General features: G+C 41.9%; 1 protein-coding gene across 4 annotated transcripts in view; it reads right to left on the reverse strand.

Moving 5' to 3' along the window:
* LOC146521816 (RNA-binding protein with multiple splicing-like) overlaps positions 1-17,982 on the reverse strand; it is a 40,103-nt gene extending 22,121 nt beyond the window's left edge. For 2 of the 4 annotated variants that reach the window (XM_085152371.1, XM_085152362.1), the window contains exons 1-4: positions 17,462-17,980; positions 3,521-3,598; positions 2,780-2,818; positions 260-322 (exon numbers count right to left, since the gene is read on the reverse strand). In XM_085152371.1, coding sequence (XP_085008497.1) covers positions 260-322; positions 2,780-2,818; positions 3,521-3,598; positions 17,462-17,524 — 243 coding nt within the window. In that variant the 5' untranslated portion in view covers positions 17,525-17,980. Of the gene's footprint in view, positions 1-259; positions 323-2,779; positions 2,819-3,520; positions 3,599-17,461 lie in introns of all 4 variants that reach the window. The other 2 variants (XR_014872513.1, XR_014872512.1) reach the window with 2 other exon arrangements.
* Between the last annotated feature and the right edge of the window lie 8,655 nt (positions 17,983-26,637).

Here is a 26,637-nt window from a genome sequence, read left to right on the forward strand (position 1 = left end):
AGGATCTCTCGCAGAGCTTAAAGTAAAAAAAAAAGACTTTATTTACTCAAACAGAAACATTCAGACACACGCTATTTTAGAGCAGCTGTGATATATTTGCCTTCGCTGCTTCACTTTTCAGCTTTTTCCTCGTGCAACAGAAAACGCTTTTCCCCCCGCTTTCAAATACATTTGCACTAAAGGCAGTAAAAAAAAAAAGATGAGATTTCACGAGAAACACTAGAGCTGAGCTGGAGCACAACGAGGGCATGACACTTACGTTCAAGGCATTCTTAGCAGCCTCCGCCTCTGATCGACTGTCAAAACTGACAAACCCCACCGGCTGGGGAGACAAGGAGACAGAACAAAAGAAAGAAACATGGTTTAAGGCAGAAAACTGAGTCGGCATTTCTGTCTGAGTGACAAAGACATGTTTTTATATATATATATATATATTTACATCTTAGCATACCCCACCCCCTACCTCTCTGCCTCCCTCTCCCTCTCTCCTGTTTATAAAACCATTGCGACAGAACGGGAAGGGGGAGGCGGAGGGCGGTTGGAGGCTGGACGCACTTTCATTGTAGAGTTCATCATTCGGCTCCCCTTTGCCCAAATACGGGCAATGCAGGAGTGAGAACAAGCATGTAAGAGTTTAGTGTGAGACAGGCAGAGAAGGGAGTAAAAGCTGAAAAAGGAGAAGAAGATAGAAAGGAAGGGGGAGGAAGGAAAGGGAATTTCAAGGGTTAAAGGTGAAAATGAAAGCAAGTGAGGCGGCGGGTAGAAAAAGTTGGGGTTTTTTCTTAAAGACCTCCTCAAACAGGCCTGTCAGTGCAGCATTTTCTCATTCGCATCTGTTTCACCCACACTTGTTTTATATTCCAGCGACATCACTTCAAAGCCAGTAGTAAAGGTGAGGAGAAATAAAACAGGAAAAAAACCCACACACTCACAGGGGTGTTGGGGCGGCTGCAGGATTTCTGACTGCAGATATGAACAGAAAATATGTATTTTTGTCTTGTATGTGGATGGGGACGTTGGGAGAAGGTGGGGTGGTAGTGGTGGTGGTGGGGGAGAGATTGCAGAAAACTCTAAACATGTTACTCCCATGGGGTCACACTGCTGTGTGTGATCTGGAAAAGCAGTCTAGGGTTATGGGAATTCTGAAGAAGTGCAGTGGAGGAGGAGGAGGAGGATGTGGAGGAAAAGAAACCCCCCGAAAAGTAACACAAAACGAAAAGAAAGACTAAGTGAAGACGTCAGGAGGAGGAAGCATAACAGGAATATAAATAGAAAGGCTCTGAGATCAGGCTTTTGCTATATATGGACATGGCTGGGAGTTCTTGGACTGGAAGAGAGAGATGGAGATCAATTGATTTGCGCGGTCATTGTCATTGACATTAACAGGGAGGAGAGCTGCTCTAAACAAACCCTGAGGAAATGGGGGGCAGCACTTTGTCTTAACATAAGCATTAGTTCACAGCAGTTCTCTCGCTGAAGATGCCACTTAGGGAAACATCGCTCCGAGTCACAGTTTAATCACAAAGGTAAAACAGGTGGTGAAGTCCATCATAGTCTAAAAGCCAAATATTCTCCAGGGGCTGAAAATTAAGCTAGTGCAGTTCCTCTAGTGACCACTTGAGGCTGCCAACAAAAGTGAATCAATCCCCATAGGCTCTCATGTTAAAATGTCCTACTAAACAGCATTAAATAGCATCTTACAGCAAGCTGTTCAAGTCTCGGTTGATAGTTTCTTCCTTCATAACAACTATATCATATATGATGTTTTTAATAATTGATCCGTCTTGATAGGGTAAGGCTGAAACTCAGGGGAGAGGCTGCTTCGACTGGCAGGTGTCCCAAAACAGGTAGCTGCAGCTTGGCTAACTTAGGTGGAACTATCTGACAAACAACACAGCCTGCTGTGACTATATGGACAAAAGTATCGAGCCACACCTTTTAATCTTTGAATTTTGCCATTTTCAGGCCCACTGCCACACGTGTATAAACCTTGTAGGTGCTTGACTGTAAGAAAATAACTGGCAACAAAACCACCAAACAAGTGAGAACAATGAGGCCTAGAGTGAAGAACCGTTAATGCTAAATTAGACTTCAATTATAGATACATACATTAGAATGAGTTTTTCTGAATGCACGCAATAGCAGTGAAACAAAAAGAGACAGCCTAAAGCTTCCCTTTGTACTTGGTCTCAGGAATAGTTTTAAGGTATTACACTCACCAAGTTCAACCCAAATCGCTTTAAACCCTTCTAATGAGCATGTCATGTCTTTATGAGAAACAGTGTAAAGTGGCAACAAGTAAGCTGACATGAAGCTAAATTGCTCCACTCTGGACGTGGACACCTGCCAGCTGGGCTCATTTTCAGTCCCGCAACCCTGGAGGCAAAACTCAACCATCAGTGCTGCTCTTGTCAAAACGCTCACTTTGACACCTCAAAACTCTTTCCCCGTCTCTCTTCCTCGTCCTCACACAGCCCACCAGTCGACTCGCTGTAACTACAAGCACTACATCCGACTGCCAAAGGCAAGTTGGTGCAACACTTTTCCCCTCCCATTGTTCTCCCTCCCCCTTTGTTATTTGTTATTTTCTTTTCTATTAAAGGCACTTCCTGCTAATCCTTCTTTCTCAACAAGCTAAACACACAAAGAGAGAAGAAAAAGACGCAAAGGTGTCGATGAGCAAGAAGTAATGTGGACAGTAACAGCGTGATCAGAGACTGACCGGCTTCACTCAGGAGTTTCTTTGAACACAACACAGATCCAAGACTTGTTAGCATACCTGTTTAGAAGTGAGCTTTATCAAGGAGCCTTCATAGCCCTGAAAAAAAAAAAACAGAAAACAAAATGTCAGAAATACACATAACAAAGCAAAAATTCAACTTTAGTGGCTAAAAAGCTGAAAAACACGCAGACTGCTTACACTTACAAAACCTTACTCAAAAATGTTGGCATGTTGGGGTCACGGCGGACTAAGCTTGGCAGTTTCACAGGTCACGGCGCTCTTATGAAGACCATATGGACTAGATTGTTGTGTCTTACCTGATTAAGCAAGATTTACTGCTTTCAACACTCGTGATGCAAACCATTTACTCAGAGCACATACCATGGACATTGCTTAAGTGAGCGATTAGATCCATTAATCACTTGAACAGCGCTGCTGCTGCACCATTAAGGTGCGTTAGTCTTGGTCGATAGCTCAAAAAGCTTGCAACATCTACATGTATTCACCTGAACTAAACTCTGGGGGTCTGTGTGCTTGCAACAAAGTTGGAACTTCTGAGATGAAGCAAACAGCTTTGTTTTTGTTTCGCAGGCATTGAGCCATTTTTCCATGAGACATAAGCTTCCCATGGATCAAGATGTGATTGAACGTCGGCTTTAAGAACACAGACACTTGAACCTCGCGGGAGAGCTTCCATTGCAGTTTATTTCATCACCATTAATGGAGGTCCCATTGACTGCTGGAAAGTAAGCTGCTAAGAATAGCAGCAGGCCATCCATTTAAAACATACAAACATACCTTAAATGGTCTGAAGAGGAGATAGAGCTCCCGCGGTTTAATATCCAGTGGTAGCCCACTAACAAATAGTGTTCGGACCTGAGGAAGACACGAGAGAGAGAAAGATCATGTATTTTTCATTAACCTCCACCAGTTATAAATAGCTACATTGCCTTTCTGACAATAACAGATGAGGTTAGGAGGAAAAAGGACAATGAGCATGAGTTAAACAGTTACCGAGGCTGGCTTTACACTGAAAGATAAACTTTTTAAATCCAGATACGGGTATCTTTCAGCTCTGCAAACACACTAAGACACACACTGCGTTCTACAGTAAGAGCATTGTGTTCTCCTGTGTAATCTACAACCTACTGTGTTTTATAGCAACCCTCCCTCGCAGCTCTAGCCTCTGTTTTACATTTGAACTTTTCAACTTGAAACTTGAGCTGGCATTGCTGGGGAATTATAATGTAAATGTTAGCTACAACAGACTAAATGGAAATGTAATTGTTGTGGTCCACAGCCCATAGTCAGAGAAGGTGCAAAACCCTCAGGGTGCAAAATAAGAATAACTACAAAAGTGCTTTCAGGGAAGGACGGGGTTCTTATGTTATTACATGCGATGATGATGAGGAGGAAATGAACGCAGCGTGATCGCTGGAAGTGTGCTGAAGGTAAAACTTTTTAAAGCTTTTCATTTCAAGTGTGGAATCTCTAGTGTTTTTGGGGATTTTTTTTAGAGGATACAAAGTGCATAAACCCCTAAGTGTCAAACCTTAGATGATAGAAAATAGTTAGGTGACGTCAGAGAAAGAGATACCAGACGTGCTCGAGTGGGGGTTAACTCACCTGCACAGAGACTAGCAATAAATCTGGAAATTGATTTGGAAACTAAAGGATTGCACTTTAAAATGTATTGGGTATTCATTTTTTGGGTTTGTTTAAACAGTGTTACACAAGAAGTTTGGTACTGTTGTCAAATCTGTATAATATATGTAAAGCAAACCTAAACAGCAAGTTAGCTTAGCTTAGCATTAAGACTAGAAACGCAGAGCACAACCTACTATGTGTTTGTCTGAAGATTAGGTTATTAATACTTCTGAAGCCGCTATATTAATCTCGTTTCTTCTAAATGTTTTGCATGGCTTGACTCTTGTTCAGTTTGTAAGCATGCTAAAACATACCAACGAGTCCAATATTGATTTTCTTGCATTCCTTTCACAAGTTAAATGTTTAGTATGATAAGGTGAGCACCTCACCAAGGCCTCAGTCACACAGGCCTTTGCTCGCTGACAGAACATTTAACTAAACAATACTTCGTACAGATTTTCTCTCTTTGTCTTTCACTCTCACGCTGTTCAAACAAATCTCACACACTCCTTCATAAAAACATCTTTGTGTATAAAAGTTATATGTAACAGGTTTTCTCTGCACACATTCTGAAAATCGAGTCTCACGGGACAAACTGCTGTTTGGACAAACTAAACATTGGTCAATAAACAACACAGAGAACACAGGAAACATTGTTTCCCTTCAGTTATCATATGCACACACAGAGACCTCTGCAAAATCAACAGAAACCCTTCATGTATGTTCAGTTTTACCTCAGTCCAGTAAAACAGTGTCCCAACAGAAACATCTCTACTGCAAGATTCATGAATAATTAATACCATCCTGGTTTGGCAAAACAATAACAGGAGTTACCTTAAGTTAATTAGTCAGGCTCGCTATACATATCAATTATCCCTGACATGGAAACAGTATTGATCGAATGGTTGGGTGACAGATGCATTTGTTCCACATTATTGTTCAAAATATTTCTAGTGACCCAGAAGGGGTGTAAAAGCACCAATCCTTCAGTTATGCAATCGGCAACCTGGCTACCAGATCTAAAAGACAGATGAATACAGCAGTAGCCCTGTAACACACATTAGCCCCAGCTGCAACATTTATGAAACGCAGAGCAACACTATAGGATGCAGATGCTGGGATGCCCCACCACAGCCCGTGAATGCAGATCCTGTTACACTCTGGAAGCAGCAAAACAGTGAAAATTCAGTTTGTTGCATGTAATTGTAGACACATCTGCCCTTAATGAAGGGTCAGTCCAGGAGATGTTACACATCTGTCTCCTATTAATGCAACAGCTGTACTTTTGCTTTTAACCAGGGAATAATGGGTACTTTTAAAACTGTTTAATTGATTGAATGACATCATCGGCCAATACTGGCCTGTTGTCAATGTATTGGTATAGGTTATTTTTCTTTATACATACATATATATATATATATATATATATATATATATATATATATATATATGTATGTATATATATATATATATATATATATATATATATATATATATATATATATATATATATATATATATATATATATATATGTATATATATATATTGGTGTGCCAGCATGCAATCTAAGAAAACAAATCAATCCTGACTCATACCTGGAACTTTCACCGAATCAAAGATCTTGGTTCAGGAAGACAAATGCCTCAGCGCACAGAAGACAATACAATCAAACAATGCAAACACACACCCCTGCTGACGTCACAACATCCCACAGCGTGATAGTGTAATCTGATTCTGTACAGGGCCCAGTTTAGAATAAAACCGTAGCTATGCAATTACACAGAGTATATTCAAAGCTCCCAGATTCATTAGATAGTGGATTCACAACTCAGGGGACAAAGGAACTGCTGAACTCACACGGCACCTCATTCCCACATGTAACCTGATACGCAACAGTGAAGCCAAAGGCAGAGCAACACACAAACAAAGGAGCTTAGCAACTAGGAGAGTGAGAGCTGGCGAGTGCCAAACCACCCATCCATCCGGAAGAAGAAAAAAAAGAGAAAAAAATCTCACCTTAGCGACTTTCTCACCTTTGCTCTTATCTTATCTGAGCTGAGCTGAACCCTGCAGGGCCGTCACTGTGCTCTGTCTCTGGCAGCTCTGTTTAAGTAAACTCAATTGAAGGTCTCCTTATATGGAGTTACATGGGAACAAAGAGTCAGAAAAGGATGGTATCAATCAGACACAAGCAAGGTCAGTCTCTGACAGCTGTTGAGGCTGATAAAACTAATAATGCTGTAGTAAAAAAAAAAGTGCTGTAAAAATAGAAACGGTGCTCAAGCTCTAAAAATCTAAAAAAGAAGAAGAAAAACTCTTTGAGATGAAGACAGATAAATCAAAAGAAAGACACCAAAGCTTTCAGATTTGAAATCTCTATCAGGGACGGTTTTTGTTTTCTCTGTCAGCTTTGCCGTTACAGTGAGCATTACTCTGCACACGACCGCAAAAATAGATGCCAAATTCATCCCAAGTGAACGACGTCGGGCTTTCGCATCGACGACAGATTTATACGCCGCTCTTTTTAGGAGTTGTAATTTTACTCTAGGTGGAAAAAAGCCAAGAGTGACCATCAGAATTGCACACGCTAAGAAAATCTTAGTCGTCTAACCCTTCCTTGCCAAGCTTCCTAAGATCTTATCTGTGATTTAAGTCCTGTCTTCAGCCATGATAATAGCCACTTAGGAGCTGGATGTGATGCGAGTAAGACAAACACAATGACTCCTGTGCACACTCGGAACAAAAGGACATTCTTGGCTGTCTTGAACCTCATTCCTGAGACTTCCTGACGTCAGCTGTTATGATATATGATCATTTTTTCCGGTGTGTGTGTGTCCAGCGTAGAGCTGGCTGCACACACGCTGGATACAGGATGATTCACAGGTAAATCTATCAGCTGCTTTCTTCTTCAGACATCTGCTGCTGATTATAATATCAGTCTATATTTATGCCTCTATCAGGTTGGCTTAAAATAAATAAATAAATAAATGGAGGGAGCTGTAAAGATGCTCCCACCAGGTAAAGTGAGACATCAAACTTTCATGATGCAGTAAACTAAAGCAAAGGTCAAGCCGGAGGTTGAGCAGATTGTGCAGATTTGTAAAAAAAAAAAGCAAAGATGAACCTTCGGCCGCTGTTTTATTGGGTCTGTTTTTATTGGTTCCCCGTGAGTCACATACCTATATTTCCATAGTGCTGAGTGGCCTGGTTTAAGCCTTTGAATCGCTGACCATTTATGGCATGCTCAAACACTCTCACGCAGGCAGGTTTCGATCAAAAACAGCAGTCCCTACCTACCACAAGCCAGCTGAGTACTTCGCAGCCGGCGTGCCAGTGCAGTTCCCTGGCAACGCCTTAGCGGTGCACAGCAGAGTGCAGAGCCCCAGGCCAAAAACATCAGATCCTATTAAGGCCACTTCTGCAGCAAGTCCTAGGGGATCTGTGCACCTCTAATCAGAGATCTTTGACTCAACAAGCACCAGGTGAGATCATCACCCTATTGATATGCTATCATTGCCGTTGTTGCATCCTATGGATGGAGGGAGGAGTCTGTGCTCATAATAAGACTCAAGTGCTGTGTGAAGAGGAAATCTGATTTGTTGTTGTCGTGGGTTCAATCATTATTTCACTATGATTTGAAAGTCTTTCAGCTGGCACTAGTATTTCAACATCAATCTATGACAAGTAGATTGTCATAGATTGATAATTGATACTTATCAATCTACTTATCAATCATAGTAGATTGATAAGTATCAAGGCTAGCTGGATCTCTGTAAGATGTCAGAAAACAGTAACACAATGAAATCATGATTTCCTAGATGATACGACAACATCTGCATGTCCCTTATTGAAACAACAAAGATATACTGTATCTGTGTCTTTGTGCATGCAACCCCTCAGCAGGACAGTGGCCCTAAGCACACCGCCCTCTGGGACAAGAAGAATTAGGACCCCTGCAATAGACAATAAGGTGCCTACAGATAGCTGATCTAAGCATCATTTAGTCCCTGCTGCTCAGTGAACGAGGATCTGGGAGAACTGGAGGGTCGAGTCAGGTTATTCAGATTTATTATTTCTGTTAACAGTGCCATGCATTGGGTTAAGCCCCAAATAAATACTTTATACTTTGCTACTCTCAAAGAATTTTCACTTTGCTTATATTCCATAAAATAAAGATGGGCATCTCAAGAAAAGATGCTCACCTGACCCCAAATTACTCTGAAATAACAATTTATTGGAGACTTGTGGCATCCTAGCTTGCGTTGGCAGATCTTGCACTGGACTTCATTTTTGTTTATTTTCTGGTGGCGATCCATGCAGAACTCTGTAACAGACTCTAGGAGCGTTTGCATTTTTTCTACTGTTAGTCTAATCTCACACACAGTTTTACTCTACTAAGTAGTTAATAGTTAAACTGCTGTTGGAAAACAATGGAAATACACACTTTAAGACAAGAAAAAAGACATGAACTAGGTTCTTTTTGATGATTTATGGAGTATTCAAATATTAGAAAATCATAAAAATAATCAAACCTTTGCACACAAGTTTTTTCCATCAATAGTAATAATAAAAAGAATGTTTTCGTATGACTGAACCAACAAAAGGCCTCAGACGTACTTCCACCAAACAGCCACAATTTTATGCAGATTTAATCACCAAAGCCACATCTGACACCACAGCTGTTTCACAGCCATAACCGTGACTGAAGGAAACACCAGTCGAAATGTGTACAAATGAACGTCGAATTTTCTCCAGTGAAGACGCTGCAATTCAGCAGCCGTTACGAAGAGGCCCGATTTGTCTAAGTGGACGACCCCGTAACGTATTAATGTGTCATTTCTATTCAGCTTACGTTGTAGACTGTTAAATTTGTTACAGCAATTGCCTGAAATGCCTCATTATATCCGGCTGCACTATGTGGCTCTCTCACATATTTGCCCTGACTTTAATTGAGTGCTTTTTTGACCGCTCGTTCTGGCTGAAATAAGGGACGCGACCTTGGTGCAATGTGAGAAGATTACTATGTGTTTCGTTCTCCCTCCCTGCGCGTGCGCGTGTGCGTGTGCGCGCTCGACAGCCAAGTTAATAAACGGAGGTCCTTCGAGCCAGAAGTGGCAGGACACGGCTCTAACCTTGAGGAGAGGGTACAATAGCGTATAACGTAGCAAGTGTGCATGCAACAGCGAGGCGAGTACCTGCACATGAAATAATAAAAGAAGAAGAAGGAGAAGAAGAGGAAAAAAAAAGCTCAGAGGAAATGTTTCATTGCCTGTCCACCACGCGGCTTGCTTTCAAATCCACCCGAGTCCTTGTTCTCTGTGACCGAGCTAAAGAAAATCAAAGTGAACCCGTAAGCCCACGTGAGCTCAGGGCAGGTTGAGCTTTCTTGCATCAGATGAGCACGGCGTGATTAAAACCCAGCCCGACTGACAGACTCCCACACCCCCTGAACTGTCACTGCTCCGGCTTGACATCACTCTCCATCATCCTCACAAGTTTTTCCTCTTCATCTTCTATCAGGGAATGTGAGGAGTGAGCGACCGCAGGCCCAGGAGGTGTCAAACAACCGTTAATGGATGACTCGGTTTTGCCTCTTAATCGCCAGGGTTCAACGGGTCAAGTTTCACATTTGGGGTCGGAGGTCGCAGATTAGCCCGGGGTTACTGTGCACGTCTGGGGTCAACTGTGAGATTGAGCACACTCCTAACAGCTTTGTTTTTCCTCTGTCTCTCTCTCTTACTCCCACAAGTGCTTTGGACGAGCAGTTCCTGCTCAGTAAGGGTCTGTAAATGTTCCAACAGGTTAACCTTTAAAAGACATTTAAAACAAACGGCCTAGGAAAAGCAAGCAGGCGCCCACTTCAGTTTTTCCTTCTTTTGCTCTTTTCTTCCTCCCACCATAACACTTCCACTAGCTTTTAATCAAACTTAGAAAAGGATAACCTCTTCTCTTGATCATGCACAGATGTCTTTTTTTTCTCATCAACCCAACAAACGACCCATTCAAAGAGTTCATCATACAAACGCCATTCTCTTCTTTCCCTTTGTTATCTGATGACACTCGCTGAATGGACTTTAAATTCCTAAGTGCTCATTAACGTGAACTAATCTCCGCATCAGCCCTTCCCGGACTTCCTTTGTTGTCGCCTACCCGACAGGGATACCTTAGACTGTTTAGTGTTGTGGTTGGTTGGGTGGGCAGAGGGTTAAAGCGTCTTGCGCAAGCAGAGGAACAAAAAACAACAGGGGGATACTCAGTCATCCTCGGCGTCACCATGAAGAAATCCTAGCCTGCTGCTAACAAGTCGTTTCCTTTATGCGTTGCAGCTGTTTCTTTTGGTTTGTCATTGATGGCACTAAGTGATCCCATATTTTCATCTGCAAATAATGACTGCTTTTTATCCATCCGTCCATCCATACAGCTTCAGCATTTTTGGTGCAATTCATTGTTTTGAGAATCAAAGGTCAAAAAAGGAAGGTATGCTTTGCAGAATATTACCCTATAATAAAAACCACAGCAGCTTTTCTTAAATCTTTCAGCTACTCTTTACAATTTTTTAAGCATTTGGACAACACAAAGGGTTTGGATGTGTCAGATATTGGTTACTAACACTGGTAAATGGTTTTAACCAACCAACAGAGAATGTTAAAGACTGATACCAATGATTTAAAATTATAATATAATAGATGATTTTTTCCTTTCAGGTACATTAAACAAACAGATTTCCATATTATGTGTAGTTATTTATGAGTATTTACTAATTACTCACAAGTAGGGCAGTTGCAGAGTGCCCTGTAAAGGACAAACTATGCAACATCAACACTCATATGGTTGAACTCTGTTTCTACTTTTTCTTTTTTCATCACTATTATAAATGTCAGTGCCAATATTACTGGCAAATAACTACTATTGGCCAATAATATTGGCCTGCCAATAATCAGTCAGGCTCTTGTACATGAACAACATCTTATTTTCCAAGATGGTCAAATCAACAGGGCCAATGTAGATATTTAGCTGATATCTTGGGGACATCTAGTAAAAACACACAAAATCCCAAACATAATTAGTTTGCTAGCATACACAACAAAACAAATAATACATTTTAGAATCTAGAACCAGAAAAATACCATTATTAATTATTAGATAAGCCATTATATTATATTATATTATATTATATTATATTATATTATATTATATTATATTATATTATATTATAATAAATTCTGAAGTCCTACAGTCAGCAGCTTTACTGTGACACCGGGTGGCAAGAGAAAAAGCTAGTTTTCTTGTACATTTTGCTATGGGTAACATTTTCTCTAGTTTTTTCAGGTCTGACCTTGGATTGCTAATTCTTGCTGGTCAGCCAAAGGGCGGCTGGCATGCAGCTGCATAGTCAGACTGGCACGTTTCTCCCTGGCTAGATTGTGTCTTTAAGGCTCTTCCATGTCCATAAATGGTCCCTATGTTCAGAGATCTCTGCGTCAAGAGTCCATGGGCCTGGGAAGGGATAAGGAGTTTGTCTGGTGGGACTAAATTGGGTGCACGGGAGGGGGGGTAAAAAAGAACGGAGAGCTATGAAAGTGCAGAAGAAGAGAGAAATTATAAACAGTTACTGGGGTGGAGGGAGGGAATGCGGGAGGAAATGAAAAGAGTACGATAAGGAGGTAGCAAGGGAAGAAAAAGGGTGGGACATAGAAAAGGACGGAGGGAAGGAAACAGAGGGGAAGGGAGATAAAACTGTAGAGAGGGAGCAGGAGAGGAGGAGGGGGGGCTGGTGGCTGGGCACAAAATAAAGAAAATGTAATGCGCTGGGCCACCATGTGCTGCCAGCCTTGGCATTGGTTGTACCAGTCTCTGGAACTCTAGTGAGGGTATCAAATGCCATTCTTGACATGATTTTCATCATCGGCAAACCCCTCGCGGCCTGTGAAGGAAACAGACCACTGCCTTCACGATAGAAAGGTTTCATGCCAGCATAAAGGTGGTCACTCAGAACAACTTTGCATCGATTGAGAACGACCCTTCCTTTTAAACTGGATCAAAACCATTCCAGCAAAATGTGCCCTACTGCATAAAAAGCACTGGACGGCCTCATCGTACGGCCCTAATTACTTTTGTTTCCCTTTAATTTATCGAACACCTGAGCTGAGACAATGTGGAGAGCATAAAAGGAGAGCGAAGGCAGGTGCAAAGAGACAAAGATGGGATACTGTATACAATAAGGCAGATAATTATAGCTCACGAGTAAGCAATATTAATCAGAGGTGACAGATGAAGTGCATAAACACAGTATTACAAAGCAGAACAAAATGGCTGGCGCTGTCTAGGAAAAAAGCGCACGCTTCCTTCCGCTGTGAAGCATGTGATTTATTTCAAAGCAAGTGACAGGTAAGGTTTTTAAAGAGGAGTAATATACATATAGAGGTATGTATAATTATCCACCTGGATACAGTTATTATCTCTGACTTTTGTCTTTTCCCCTCACATCTGTTTTTCAGGCTCTTTTGCCAGCCGGCTGCTCCTGACGCTGAGCCTTGTTGTTGTCTTTTCAAATACCTCTTGTTGCGCAGCTGACAAACGGCTAAGATAAGATGACAATTCCCTTGGCGCTTTTATAAATAAACGCCCAACTATCAGACGGGTAGATAGAGCAGGGTTTTACTGCTTGCCTGAGCCTGTATAGGGATTTTTTATCGTGTATATGTCTATATATCTGTCTGACATAGGCTACTTCACAGACAATCCTTTGGATGTTTTTTTGCCTATCATGGCCACTTTACCCTCTATACTCCCCTCTGGTAATGCTTCTTGTCATAGAGAGTTAATATATCTTTGTGCCCTTTTCATAGATACATGCACATGTACAGACCACACACATGCCCACGCCACCGCGCTTACAGACTGGCACCGGCCTTCATCCGCTTCACCGTGCTTCTCCAGCAGCGTAGCTCCCCACCTACATCTCTTCATAGAAAAGGTCACGGTGGCCACATGACCTGCTATTTGAAGAGGACCTGCTAGATACCCAAAGCAGGCCAAGCACAATCCAATTACACCCCAGGGAGATACGCCACATTTGCTGAACTCCGCTTGAGTGATATTCGGTTTCTCTTCGGGCACTTGTAAAGATCCACTTACATGTTTATGATCAGCTGGGAACTAGAATCAACAGATGTCTGACAAGTTTCATACTTCTGCTGCCTTTAGAGTGTTACATCCGGGGGAGAGACAGCTCCGCTTTCATGCGAACTACGATTTCGAGTAAGAGACTGTTTCACCTTGTGGAGGAACAAATAAAAAGAGGGATGTTCTGTGCTCAGCCATTTGTCAAAAGGCAAGAGGTTGGCTGGTGGACCTCCAAGTTTGGTGTGGGGAGATTCAACTTAAGTAAATATACTTTAGCTGGAGGGCAACTGACATCAAAGAGGTGAAAGGTCAATCTTTGTTGGGTGAATCGGTCAGCTACAAAGCATTCCATGTAGTCATACATTCACCTTTTCTCTCTGCAGTGAACTACCTACCAAGTGCTAGAAAATCCAGGCGAAAGATCCCCATCAGGTCCCAGAGCCAAAGGTTACGTGTAACAAAGAAAGTATTTTGTCTCATAAACTGTCTATAAGTCCAAACATGGTCCTTTCTCAGTAACAGAAGACCAGAAGACTTTATTCAGTTAATAACCTGAATTACTGACAGATAATCAGTGTTGCAAATCCCTAAAATGTGCTCATTGTGCTTACATGTGGTTTTCACATAGGTTTGCACACAAATAACTGCCTCACTTCAGTAAATAACATGTCATTTGTCAGTATAAAGAAAGTTTTTTGCATTGTCTAAATACTCAAAAATAGCAATTAATAAAGATTTAGTAACGTCTCCGGAAAATTTCACAGTCACTGGATTCCAACTTCTATTTATTTTCCCAGCAATCAGGTATCCGACTGATCAATAAATCAGCTAATCGTTTATAAACTGATGGGATTAATTTGAGGTGAACTGGGTTGTTTCTTCAGTGTGTGCCTTTGTCATGGACCGTCTCCTTCCTGATAACACATCTAGAATTAATCACTTGAACTTGGGGTTTTCTGAGTACACTCCACATCGCCGCGGTTAAGACTACAGAAAAAACACGCTAGGCCGATCTATTAAAAGCATCTTCGAGTCAAGCTTTGGAAAACCCGCTCCAGGTGTCTTGTCCATACAAGGTCTGGAAACCGGACCTCGTTCAAACTCTTATCTTTTGACATTCACCAATAAGGCGACGGCGTGTCACCTCGGCAGCATCGGCGAAGTGAAGTGCCACAGTACGCGAAAGCATCCAGAACACCTGATAATGTCGCTTATCAGAGCGGCTCGTGAGATTAGATGCTGCCAGGCCCCCGAAACCTGCATACCTTGCCTGCAACAAGACCATGTTTGGTGAGCGGCGGTCCGCAGAAGATAAACATTAAGCATCGTCGAGCTTTCGTGTACACAGACGACGGCACGCGGGGTTGAGCAATGAAGTGGGCATGAGGAGCCGAGCTCGCTGCGGTGCTTTACCGGTGCGAATCAGTGATCCATTGAGTCACATACTACACTGCCCAAGAGGAGGGGCGGAGAGCTGCTGCTGCTCAGCATGTGAGAGTCATACCAGCAAGGCTGTTAAACTTTGGCTCTCTTGAGGTTATAGTTTATGGTTACCTCTGTGGTGCTGTTGCTGGCATTTTTATGCTTTCTGCATCAGGTGAAGGGACATTTGTGCAGACCAGACTTTCATGCAAACCCCCCCCCCCATCAAGACAAGTCAAACTAAGTCAAAGCGTGAATTAGTCTGAGTACATCCACACGGGCCTGCAAAAAGCTTGAATATGTATCTGCGCGTGTGACACACTCCCTGATCCTCTGCATGCAACACACACCATTCCACAAAAGATAAAGTGGTGCTGTCTGACCTTAACGTTAATTCACCCAAGTAAATGTAAGTCCCTGCCGGTCTGGATGGCTTCCAAACATTTCCAAAACCATTAGATCTCTCTGGCCATTAGTCTCCTTTTTACGTCCTTCTCTGCCTGCCTTTTACACAACCTGCACCTCATCTCTGAGCTTATGGACATCACAGAATCTTTAATAGCTGGGTAGAAGTTTGGAGCCTTGTGTCTTTGGCGAACTACAGCTGCAGCTAACACAGCTTATTTCCTCGTAGACCTATCCTGCAGTTGAGATCTTTGAATAATCTGACGCCCTCATTTAACTGTTCAGTCTCACAAAATGATCCGTAAGCGGCGTGACTGTAACCGAGTGTCACGAAAGCAAAAAGAAAAGAAGCAAATCCTCACATTTTGAAAGCTTTCGTGCTTTAATATGATCAGTCGCTCATGAGACTGAGCAACTAAACATTTCAGCTACAAAAAGCTTGTGTCGATAGTAACAGATCAAGTGTTTTTCTTGTGTTTTGCCCTATTTTGGTTTAATTATAGCTGTGTTGTGCTCAACTTAATTCAAAACAGGCAGGTGCTTAAGAAGGTGCTTTAGACAAAAAACTCAAGTATTTCTCTGGCGTCAGCTTCTGAAATGTGAGTATTTGCCACTTATGAGACTTTTAATTGGACATATTTGCAGTTTGTACAGTTAGATGGTCATACACAGACATCTTTTGGTGCTGAGTAGTCATCTTTCATTTGTTGAATATGCTCATTTTACACGGAGTAGTTGTTTTTTTATTAGATTCAATAACAAGAATACCCTCAGGGCCATGTACTGGTTACAGAGCTCTACTTGACCGACGTGTTGTTAGTAAAAGGAGAAGGTGACAAAAGCTTTAAACTCAAACTCCCTAACCTCAAGAAATCAGCTCTTTGGTCTTTACCTCATCTGTGTGGTGCTACAGCAGTTCCCCCGCATCCATAGCAACCTCGACAGTGGACCAAATATGGTATTACATCAGGCTGGCTACATCTCACTATTCAGTTACAAAGTGTCTAACGCTACGCTGAGACCTAATCAAATTGCTCCAAGAGAAATATCTGATATAATCTGATACACCTTCCTTACATCACTCGACTGCGGATGTGCAGAGCTCTGAAATAACAAGTCTGTCATTTGAAGAGAGATTCATCTGAGCCAAAGAAAATCGCCTCATGCAAGGAGAGCCGCTACAGGCTTATTTACCAAAGAGGAGATATTGTTGGGCCGGATTGTGCAATGTTTACAGAGGAGAAAGGGAAGAAATGAGGCTATTATCCTGCACGACTGAGAGGAAACATACTTTGAGAGCACGTTAAATGGATTTCCACCAGTTTTTTTTTTCTTTTTTTTTTTTGGGGGGGGGGGGGGGGGGGGGTAAACAAAGCCATTCTGTTTGTGTTTAGATGTAATTAGAAGAGGCTATTCTTGCTCCACTGTTATGCAGTGGGCTCTCTGTTACAACTGCTATTACCTACATGTTGCAGCGGCAGATGTTTTAACTTCAATTGCTCCCTCAGCTTCAGTGAAAACTAATTCGCCCTGGCTCTGAATTCCCTTTACTACTGCTTCCCAGTGCTGTGTGAAGTCTGGCTTTATTGTACAGTAAGACGCAGCTAGCAATGCCGTAGCACAGCCAGGAGAAACACAATCCTGACTTCAAAGTTATTCGAGACTTGCTAGTTAGTGATTCATCAGTGCTTCCTGCCGTTCCCTGTTCTTGCTGCTGTTTTTAAATTAAAAAAAATGACGGCTAACTTCAACAAGGCTACAAAACAATTTAAAGAAAAGTAGAGGAGAGACGTAAAAGTGAAGACAGGTGAAGAATTCAGTGCAATAACAGCGCATTACCTGCAGGAAACCGGTGATACATGCTGTTATGAGCGAACCATTGCTGTTTACATTATTAGACCGACTGGGTCTAATAATGTAAACAGCAATACTGGAAACTTTTATGAGGTAAAACCAGATTACGGCACAGAAAACAAACAAACCAGCATAAGAGCTACACCTTAATGAATACAGGAGTGGAGGAAAGAAGCAGTCGCTGTTAGCATGACTCGGTTTTTATTAAGGATGTCATTACGGGTCAAGGAGCCACCCACAGTATCACAGACAGACGCTCGAGCACCTCGGGCTCGCATACGTACCTCCTCCTCGTGGTTGGTGAATTCACTCGGCTCGTTTTCTTTCTCGGGTTTGTTGTTATTCATTCTGAGCGGGACTCTTCCTCACTTTCACTCGGACGGCTCTTCTTTTCTTTCCTTGTTTCCCCCTCCTCCTCTTCTCTCTCTCTGAATCTGCTTCGCGCTGCGCTTCTTCTCCAGGACCCACAAATTCAAAGCACCCCTCCGACAGTCCGCGCGCGAGCCCGCTGTCCCCTTACTGACCCGAACTTCCCACTAATTTGGCCACATCAATGATGACGGATAAACCTCATTAATTTTTTTATATATATATGTACATATATATAATTACAATAATTCGCTGCGGCTGATGTTGCTGTTGAGTTGGATATTCCTCGGCATTCTCTGGAAAGCCTTACTTTTCGTCTTTTTTTAATTAGTATTATTTTTCCAGAGCCTCTTGCTGTTGCTGTTCCCCAAATGAAATACAGTAATGTTCACCGGACCGCGCCGCGAGCAAACTTCTCTACCCATCTCCTGCGTGCGGCAGGGGAGGGGAGGAAGAGAGGGAGGCGGAGAGCGGAGGGGAGGGAGGGGTTTGGGGTTGGGTGGGTGGGATGCGCCCTCTGCTCGGCTTTATCAAGATTTATCAAGTGCTGCAGGAGCTTCAGTGGAAAATCAGTACCAATCACCCTTTGGACCACGTGAATGTTATATCTGTCAGCACAGCACACATTGTTATATGTCCTGGTTTTAATCTTTGTTTTGTTTTTCATCAGCTGCTCTGGGCCTTTATTACACGTGCATGTTCTTGTAGTGTGTGTTTCTTATATATTTACTCAATGTCAGAGGTGTCAAACTCATTTTACATTGTGGGCAACGTACAGCTAACTTTGATCTAAAACTCCTCTTCCTGTCAGCCTACAGAAGTTTAACCACACATTTAACCCCATTTTTGTTTTAATAAAAGAAATATGTGAAAAAATAAAAAATTACACAAAAGGTTCTGTTAGCTGCGCAAGAAATGTGATTATGTTTGTATTTATTTATTTATTTGTTTGTTTGTTTTTAATGTGAAAAAACATAGGAACTTGAACCAGATTGGAGTCTTTGGTGGATCTATTCTGACCTCTGGGCTTTATGTTTGACACATCTGCTCTATGTTTAAGTTGTGATATTTTATATGAAACCAATAAAACCTGGAAAAAGTAGAACTATTCTCTTCAAATGAATCTAAATTGAAAAACTGATTTTCCTCACATTGTGTATAAAGAATATTTTTTTCAAAAGTCTTTTTGTTTGGTAATGTCCAGACCTTTATTATACCTCTTGAGAACATTCATAAACAAAGTATGGACACAGTTAAAACACACTCAAAGTATCTGGGGAAATCACAGACTGTATGCACCAAACACTGTGACATCACACTTTGGTTCGTGGGCTTTTGTTATGAAGCATAATCCTCCACTGCAAAACATGAACAAGGTTTACAAAATAGACTTAATTTATTATTCAATATGAAGTGAAACGGGTGATTTAGCCTATAAACTCAGAGGTCAGAGCAGAAAGCTGTTTTCTGATAAACATGTGTATGACAGGAAGTCTTTTTGCAACTACAGCTATCACCACCTGGTTTCTTTCGATAGAAAGCAGATTTAAGGCACTTTCTGCACTGGCTTTATTTGTCAGAGACAGAAGCTACATTCATGTTTATGGGTGCAGCCACAGGTTGTAAGGGATTAATCACATAGACACAGGTACTTGTTAATTAGTCCAAAAATATCATACAAAAGGCTGTACAATTAAGATAATCCACACTATCACTGGACAAATGTATAAAAAATGCTCCAAAGGCTCCAAACACTACAAACATGGACAAAAGGTCAAAAGGAGCTCATGGAGCCTGGCTGACACCTAGCAGCCTAGTCAACAACACACTTAACTTTAAGCTTTAAAACAATGTAAACTGATCAAATGTATTTAAAAATTCAGCCTCTGTGCAGTTGTTATGTAGGGAAAATATGTTGTTTTTAACCATGTGTTTAGTTTTGTAGTAAACTTGGGCCATTTGACTAGAAGTCTGCGGGGACTGACTCACGTTTGAAATCAGCCTCAAGAGGACATTTGAAGAACTGCATTTTATGACTTTTAAATTTGACTTCAAGGTTGCTGTTGGGGATTAAATTCAGTTGAAATGATTCAGCACTCAGCAGTACTACCACATGCATGTTTATTGTTTTTTCTCCCCCCCCCACACACACACACACATACACATATACACAACACATCTCTACATGTGAGATGTTCTAGTCACTCACGGTGACCAACACTTTTAAGTCTCACTCCCATTCGCACCTACAGGTGCTTTTAGGACTGCAAGATGAAAACTCCTCATATAAAAATGAATCACCAAGGCTCAAAGCTAAAACTTTATTGCAACGGGGAAACAGCACAAATCAGCACACTGCTGTGCCACTGAAAGTATACACGAGGCATGTGAGATTGTGAGACTTTTATACTGAGTCTTTATATATTGGTACTGCACATGAGCAGCCTTGTATAACCGTTAAACAGCCTACCCTGATCAGTAAGCAGCTACGACTCGTAGTATATTTTTCAAATGTGTCTTCATGTTGCCATATAGTTTTATGCACCACAGTTTTAAAGTCACTGATTTTACTGTATGTCTATAACCTGTTGACTTATTAACCAAGTTGCACTGCAAACATGGTGAGCATAAGATGACTTGTCACCCAGAAAGGCATGCCCACTCAGGAGTATTTCTCCCCTCTTGAAACGCAGAAGTCAGCAAAATTCATCGTCTGCAAAGCAGGAGTTACAGACAATTATCAACCTGACTGCTTAATAAATTTCACGTGGCTCTCAGTTCATCAGTTCAAGGCCTCGGAGGGGTTCTGCCGTTTCAGCCGAATGGTTCTTCTCAGAGTTAGAGCCCGTCTCCGTGTGGATTTACAGTGAGCAGGTTGAAAACAAAAGAGGAACTGGAGATAACACCTGTAAAGTGCTCAAGATTGGGGCGTGATTAGTTGCGCCACTTCACGGTGAGCTCACTTATAACCTCAGGGTAAAAAACAACAACAACAAAACAACTAAACCCTGGAGGTGTGGAAATAATGTTGCGACAACAACAACAGGAGAAATACTAAAAGTTAAAATATTAAAAATGTCACTGGTGTTGCCTGCTGTTGTCTACGGTGAGGGCTGCAGAACAGCCTTAAAAGCGGCGATCAGGTGACAAGGCAGCCTCGAATTGTTTTTACCGTTTCAAAACATTTATTTTGAGCAACTGCCTCACTTTGTATTCTGCCGTGAAAAGTTCAGGAGCTGACAGCAGCTCCGTCGTGGGGACTTTGACTATATGTTGCGTGACACTTATTGCACAGGACAGGAGCTCGCTTTTTTATGACAGCCTGCGCAGAAAAGAGAGAGAGTCTGTCTTTTTTTGCTGAACTTGCACCTCAAAGGCAACAAAAGAAGGAAAAAGCAGTCGTCGTGGATGGGTCGTACAGATTTCTGCTCTTTCCCCTCCCTGGTCACGTCTGTATCAATTACGCCGCGTCTGAAGCGTGCGCGCCGAAGAAGGGACACGGCAGAGTCTTTTTATGCTGATGAGAAGCGGCTGATGGGAGAGGGAGGAGGGTCTCGGAGCCTACGAAGCAGATAAAAATGGAAATGTTCCCCTTTGCTTCTCGACACCCCTGTATCAAAGCTTCCAGCCCGAGTCTGGGGAGCAAGGAGGGGGAGGAGAGGTAGGAAGGCGGAGGAGAGGATGGGATAAGAGTTGAGGCGGGGTGACGGAGAGAACGGGGTGGGGGAGATGTCCCAGCTGTGTTTGACAGGTCTCTGGGCTGAGCTGTGTGGTCTGATGCTCGGAGAGGGAGGGTGCCCACCACCATAAAAGCACACACACACACACACACACACATATATATACAGACAGACAGACATGCTGAGGGTGTGTGTGTGTGTGGGGGGGGGGGGGGGGGTGAAAGAGGAGCCGGCAGGAGACAGACTGGTCACGGTGTCCTGGGTAACATGTCAGCAAGCTTTGACATGGTCCAGCCCAACATGAAGATATCTCTGTGTTATCTAAGGGGCTGCTGGGTTAGCAAAAAAGCAACAATGTCAGGCAGGCTGCTCAGAGAAGCTTTGTTTCTTTAAGAGTTGATAAAAACAGAAATAGCGTGCATATTAATCTTGTTAAAGAGTCGGGGGAAGAAGGTTAGAACTAATACTTGAAAGCTACAATCAATCGGGAGCCAGTGAAGTTGGATCAGCATAAACATAATCTAACCCAGCTCTGTTTGACTCAGTTCTTACCTTATTATATCATATTTCACCACCTTCCCTGAAGTTCTTTTAAATGAGCCCTGCTGGGGAATTTCCTCAGAATCAGGTCTCAACAATTTCCGAAGACTTCTCGGCTCACATGTAAAACACAACAGGAGACTACTGAAAGCACTCAAGTTTGGTTTAGCTGTCTGTAGGAGAGGGCTTCAGGAATCAGACTTCACACAGATTGTGTACTAGGGATCTGGCAACACAATGTGTGTCATTTGTGCCTTCCTATACATGCATCTCCACTGGGAAATGTCTGGGAAAGCTGAAGCCAGGGATACATGTGTGAAAACAGCTGGCGGCTCTTGTGGAAGTGAAAATGGAAAGGCATTTTTGTAGCACTTCCCCAGTCTTACCAACCACTTGAAAGCGCTTGACTACGCCCTTCAGCCCGTAATTGTTTCATTGTTATTTTATTATTCCAAACAAAAAGTGAAAGTAAGAAATTTGTTGCTGCACTGCTGCCAGATCATTAGCACGTAATAGCCCAATGTGTAACTCTTATAACATAAAGTAAATGGCCTGTATTTGTATAGCGCTTTACTAGTCCCTAAGGACCCCAAAGCGCTTTACACACCCAGTCATCCACCCATTCACACACACATTGGTGATGGCAAGCTACATCGTAGCCACAGCTACCCTGGGGCGCACTGACAGAGGCGAGGCTGCCGGACACTGGCGCCACCGGGCCCTCTGACCACCAACAGTAGGCAACGGGTGAAGTGTCTTGCCCAAGGACACAACGACCGAGACTGTTCAAGCCAGGACTCGAACCGGCAACCTTCCGATTACAAGGCGAACTCCCAACTCTTGAGCCACGATCGCCCCATAAAGTGTAATTTTCACACTCTTTTTTTGTTAAACAGATCAAGCACACGAGCCTTTGCATAATAATTATTTGTCTTTAGAGATGACTCAGCAGTTAACTTTTCTCTGAGCCAGACCAGCTGTTTCCTTACTGTTTCCACACTTTATGCAAGGCTACAAGCTGAAACTGAAGCTTAAAAATTTTCCCAGTATCCTCCCATTGTTTCCCAATATGTCAAAGCACTGCTTCAAGAACCAGAGAACTTTTCTATTCAACAACCAAAAGCAGGAGTATTGAGACACAGATTATCTAGTACCTTCTTCTGGATCAGTGACTCATGGCTAAAATGCCAGCTTGATATTAAGCCCAAAACAAAAATCTATCATGACACATCGCCGATGTATTGACCAGCGGTGGATCCCTGTGGGAGGACTCCCGTGGATCTTGCAGTCCGCTCAGTGAGCACTGCAGTCAGATGACTCAACAATGTCTTGCTTTGCCTGTAACTCTTCCACACCCTTTCTTTGCATTCCAGCAAACTCCTTACAAATCAACAGTTAGTATCTTTATCCTGTATTACCAAAAGAAAAAAAAAATCAGAGGATGAACAATGTTGCTAGATGTCAACTGTGAAAACTGTCTGTAAACCTAGTAGATCAGTGTTTGGCAGGGTAATGCACTTCACCCCTTTGAGTGATGTGGGATAAGTGGCTCTCATTGGGCTTGGAGCCAGGTCATTCCATTCCTTGGACTTACTGATACAGAGTGTTCCTCCCTTATTCTCGCTGCCCTTTGATCTTCCTCTAAGATCACTAATGAGCAATTTGTGGTCAGATTGACCCGCTCTAATTGGGCTAGAGAGGTTTGGTGCTTTGTTTCAGTTTGTTCAGTCCTTTTCGCTCTAATTAATTACCCCACCTCCGCGCCACAAAAAAATCACACTAAGTGACAATACCAGTAATTTTTTTAAAGCTTTTTTTAACGGGCGAGCTTGTTCTCTTTCCTTTCTGTCCTTTCAAGTCGTTGTGCTCAGAGATCGCTGCCTTCAGAGACAACATTTTGCTGCAATAAAGCCTTCTCTATTTTTTACTAAGCCACTGAAGCCTTTTTTAAGCAGTGTCTTTTCAGCTATGCCTTTGCCTCTGGGCAGCCTCTGTGCATACTTATTAAATGTGCATACTGTGTTAGCTTGTAAAGTATGTTTTGATCCGTTTTCCCTGATAGCCAGAATCTGTAACTATTATGTCCATGTTGTACAGATCCTGTTGTACAGAACATAAAACACAGAAGTCAGTATGGCTGACTACAAATCCAGAAAAAAATTAGAAGATAAACATTTCCTTAACAGCATGGACAAAAGGAGAGGATGCCTGACTAAGTTCCTGGAAATCTACTAAGAATAGAAAAAAAGAAAAAACATTTTGTGCTCTCTTTTCTACAATGAGATTCAGTTTTACTGTGGAGATACTGTAGCTTTTCTAAGACTTTAAGCCACGACATATCATGGGAAACATTATTTTAATTAGGGTGACCAACCGTCCTCTTTTCCCCGGACATGTCCACTTTTCACGTTCTGTCCGGGGCGTCGGGGGATTTTCGAGATTAATAAAAATGTCCGGGTTTTCCTGTATTCCGACAGAGGACCCATGTGTGAGGAATGCAGTAGTTGCTCAAATATTGGTGATAAACCAAATAATTGCACTGCTTAATAAGCTTTATTTAATTTAGCTTAGTGGTAGAAAAAAACGTAAGAAACTTGCAGAAAACAATGATTACCGTTTCGTTTTGTTTCGAGAATCCGTGTTAGCTTGAAAAGTTTACTCTAATCACTAAGATTAGACTTTAGGGTCAATGTGAACCACAAGTCTAGCCCATAAATATGCCTAACCTGACTCATCAAAATACCTTTCTGTCTTTATGTAAAGGAAGACCTGCAGTTGTGTGAAGATAAAACATCCTAAGCAAGAAGACACAAACTTTTGTCAATAGACACTACAATAAACCTTTGTGGTTCGCTGGGCAGAGGAAGGGTTAAGTAGAGAGCAAGGCATTGTGTCAATTCCCAACTGTTGACATAAGACATTGTAATGGACTCTGATGTTCCCTTTGAATGTTTTTGAGTGGTCCTAAAATGTCTTGGGACAACTACTCTTCTGTTGTATAGTAGAAGTAATAAAAGGTTAAAATAAAACCAGGGCTAAAGCCTTTCTCATTCCTACTGCCTTTAATCATTAACAATGTGCAAGTTAAAAAAAAGTAATTTGCTTTCTGCAGGTTGCTTTGACCAGCCGAATTACTTGGCACGTATGTTACATTGGCCTTTGCTTAAAGTGGATATAAATCTTGCATGTATGGTCATTGTCATTTTTGCTCCATTTCGTTCTTGTTCTTTGATTCTTATTCTTGTGAAGTCACCATTTTAAGCTATCGTGATGATATTTTTTTTAATGAAATATTGACTTGCAGTGCAGAAAAAACATGCTCTTAAAAACTGTATTTTGAATACAATATTTAAATCTATACAGGGGAGCATCTGCGTTGAGGATGCTGAGCTTCAGTTATTTATTTCACGCATTCTTGTCTTTTGTCCATTAAGTGCTTATTTCAGTGCCATATATGCACATATAAAATGGCAAAATGTAGAATTCATTTATGTAAATGGTAACATTACCATGCGAAAAGGCCAGTGCTCAGGAGAGGCAAGGGCAATGGATGAGAGAAGGAGGGAGATGGAGAAACAGACAAATATTCTGTGGCAAATGAAAGCATTTAGTGCGACATTCACCTCAAAAGGTCCTGTCATCTTAATCTCAAGAACTGTCACCATTGGTGGGCAGAGTCAAAGACCTCGCCCAAGCTGGTAAACATGCTATGACTGAGTGCTTCCAGACCAAGAAGCATCACTTTTCTTGGCCTGCAATCAGAGGGGTTAACCTGGGACTTCATGATTCAGTTCTGAATCCTCTTGAAGTGTTGACCTATTTGTAAAAAAAAAAAAAAAAAAAAACCCAGGAAACTTAATTAATAACCTGGAAATCTGCATCACTAGCTCATCCACCTCACAAGGTCTGGGGTCTAGCAAGCTTTATTCATCAAGATTGAGGTTGTAGGTTTTAAATAAACCTTATAATTAGAATAATATAAAATAATAAAATTGCACTTATCAACACTGAAGCAGTATTTTTTGGATAGTCTGTATCACAAAGTAAGCCTTAATATTAATCAGACGACAAAAATGCTCCAACAGCACAAACAAAGTGCAAAGGTCCAAATACGTGACTCATCGGTTCCAGTTTCGCATCGGGGTATGAGAGTCCGTTCTCATTCCCAGTGTGTAACTTACTGACAATTTGTCACATTCCGAGGCGTCTCATAGTAAGGTATCCTTCCGCGTCCTTATGAAACGCGCCAGATTGTGGATGGAATTCAATAGAATGACGCTCCTGGCAGTAACACAAGTTCCCGCTGTGTATTTCAGCCCTAACCCTAAATTTATCCCTAACCTTAACCACAACCTTAATCATGTTAGATAGTGTTTTCCAAAGTGATTCATGATGAGAAAGTAAAATAAATGTACATGTCTAGATTAATTCCAAACTGTTCTCATGTTTCCGAAGATGTAACATACTGACAATTTGTCACAAGTGTCCATCACAGCCACTGTCTGTTCTTTTCGTACTTCTGTTTTCTGATGTTTGATGTTGTTTTCACACTTTCGCCATTCCTGGTAAACTTCATTGCCACATTCCCTTCCCTGCTTTGGTCTACTTGTCAACCAATCAGCATTGGACTGATGCACCCACATGGAGCATGCTATTGGGATTTCAGAGCACTGCATGGAAGCACGTTTACATTGGTTGAAAAATCCTATGTGTAGACTCTCATCTAGCATGGGTAAGTTAGCCAGTAAGCAATTAAGTATGCAGGCGGACGCAGGTAAGTATACTCCAGTGGTACATTACATAGAACAAGATTAACATTATTTCTTTAACTAGGCATGTCTATAATGAGGTACCACCAATGTTCCCTCTAA

The sequence above is a fragment of the Neolamprologus multifasciatus genome, chromosome 3 (genome assembly GCF_963576455.1).
Source record: "Neolamprologus multifasciatus chromosome 3, fNeoMul1.2, whole genome shotgun sequence".
In the NCBI taxonomy this organism is placed as follows: domain Eukaryota; kingdom Metazoa; phylum Chordata; class Actinopteri; order Cichliformes; family Cichlidae; genus Neolamprologus; species Neolamprologus multifasciatus.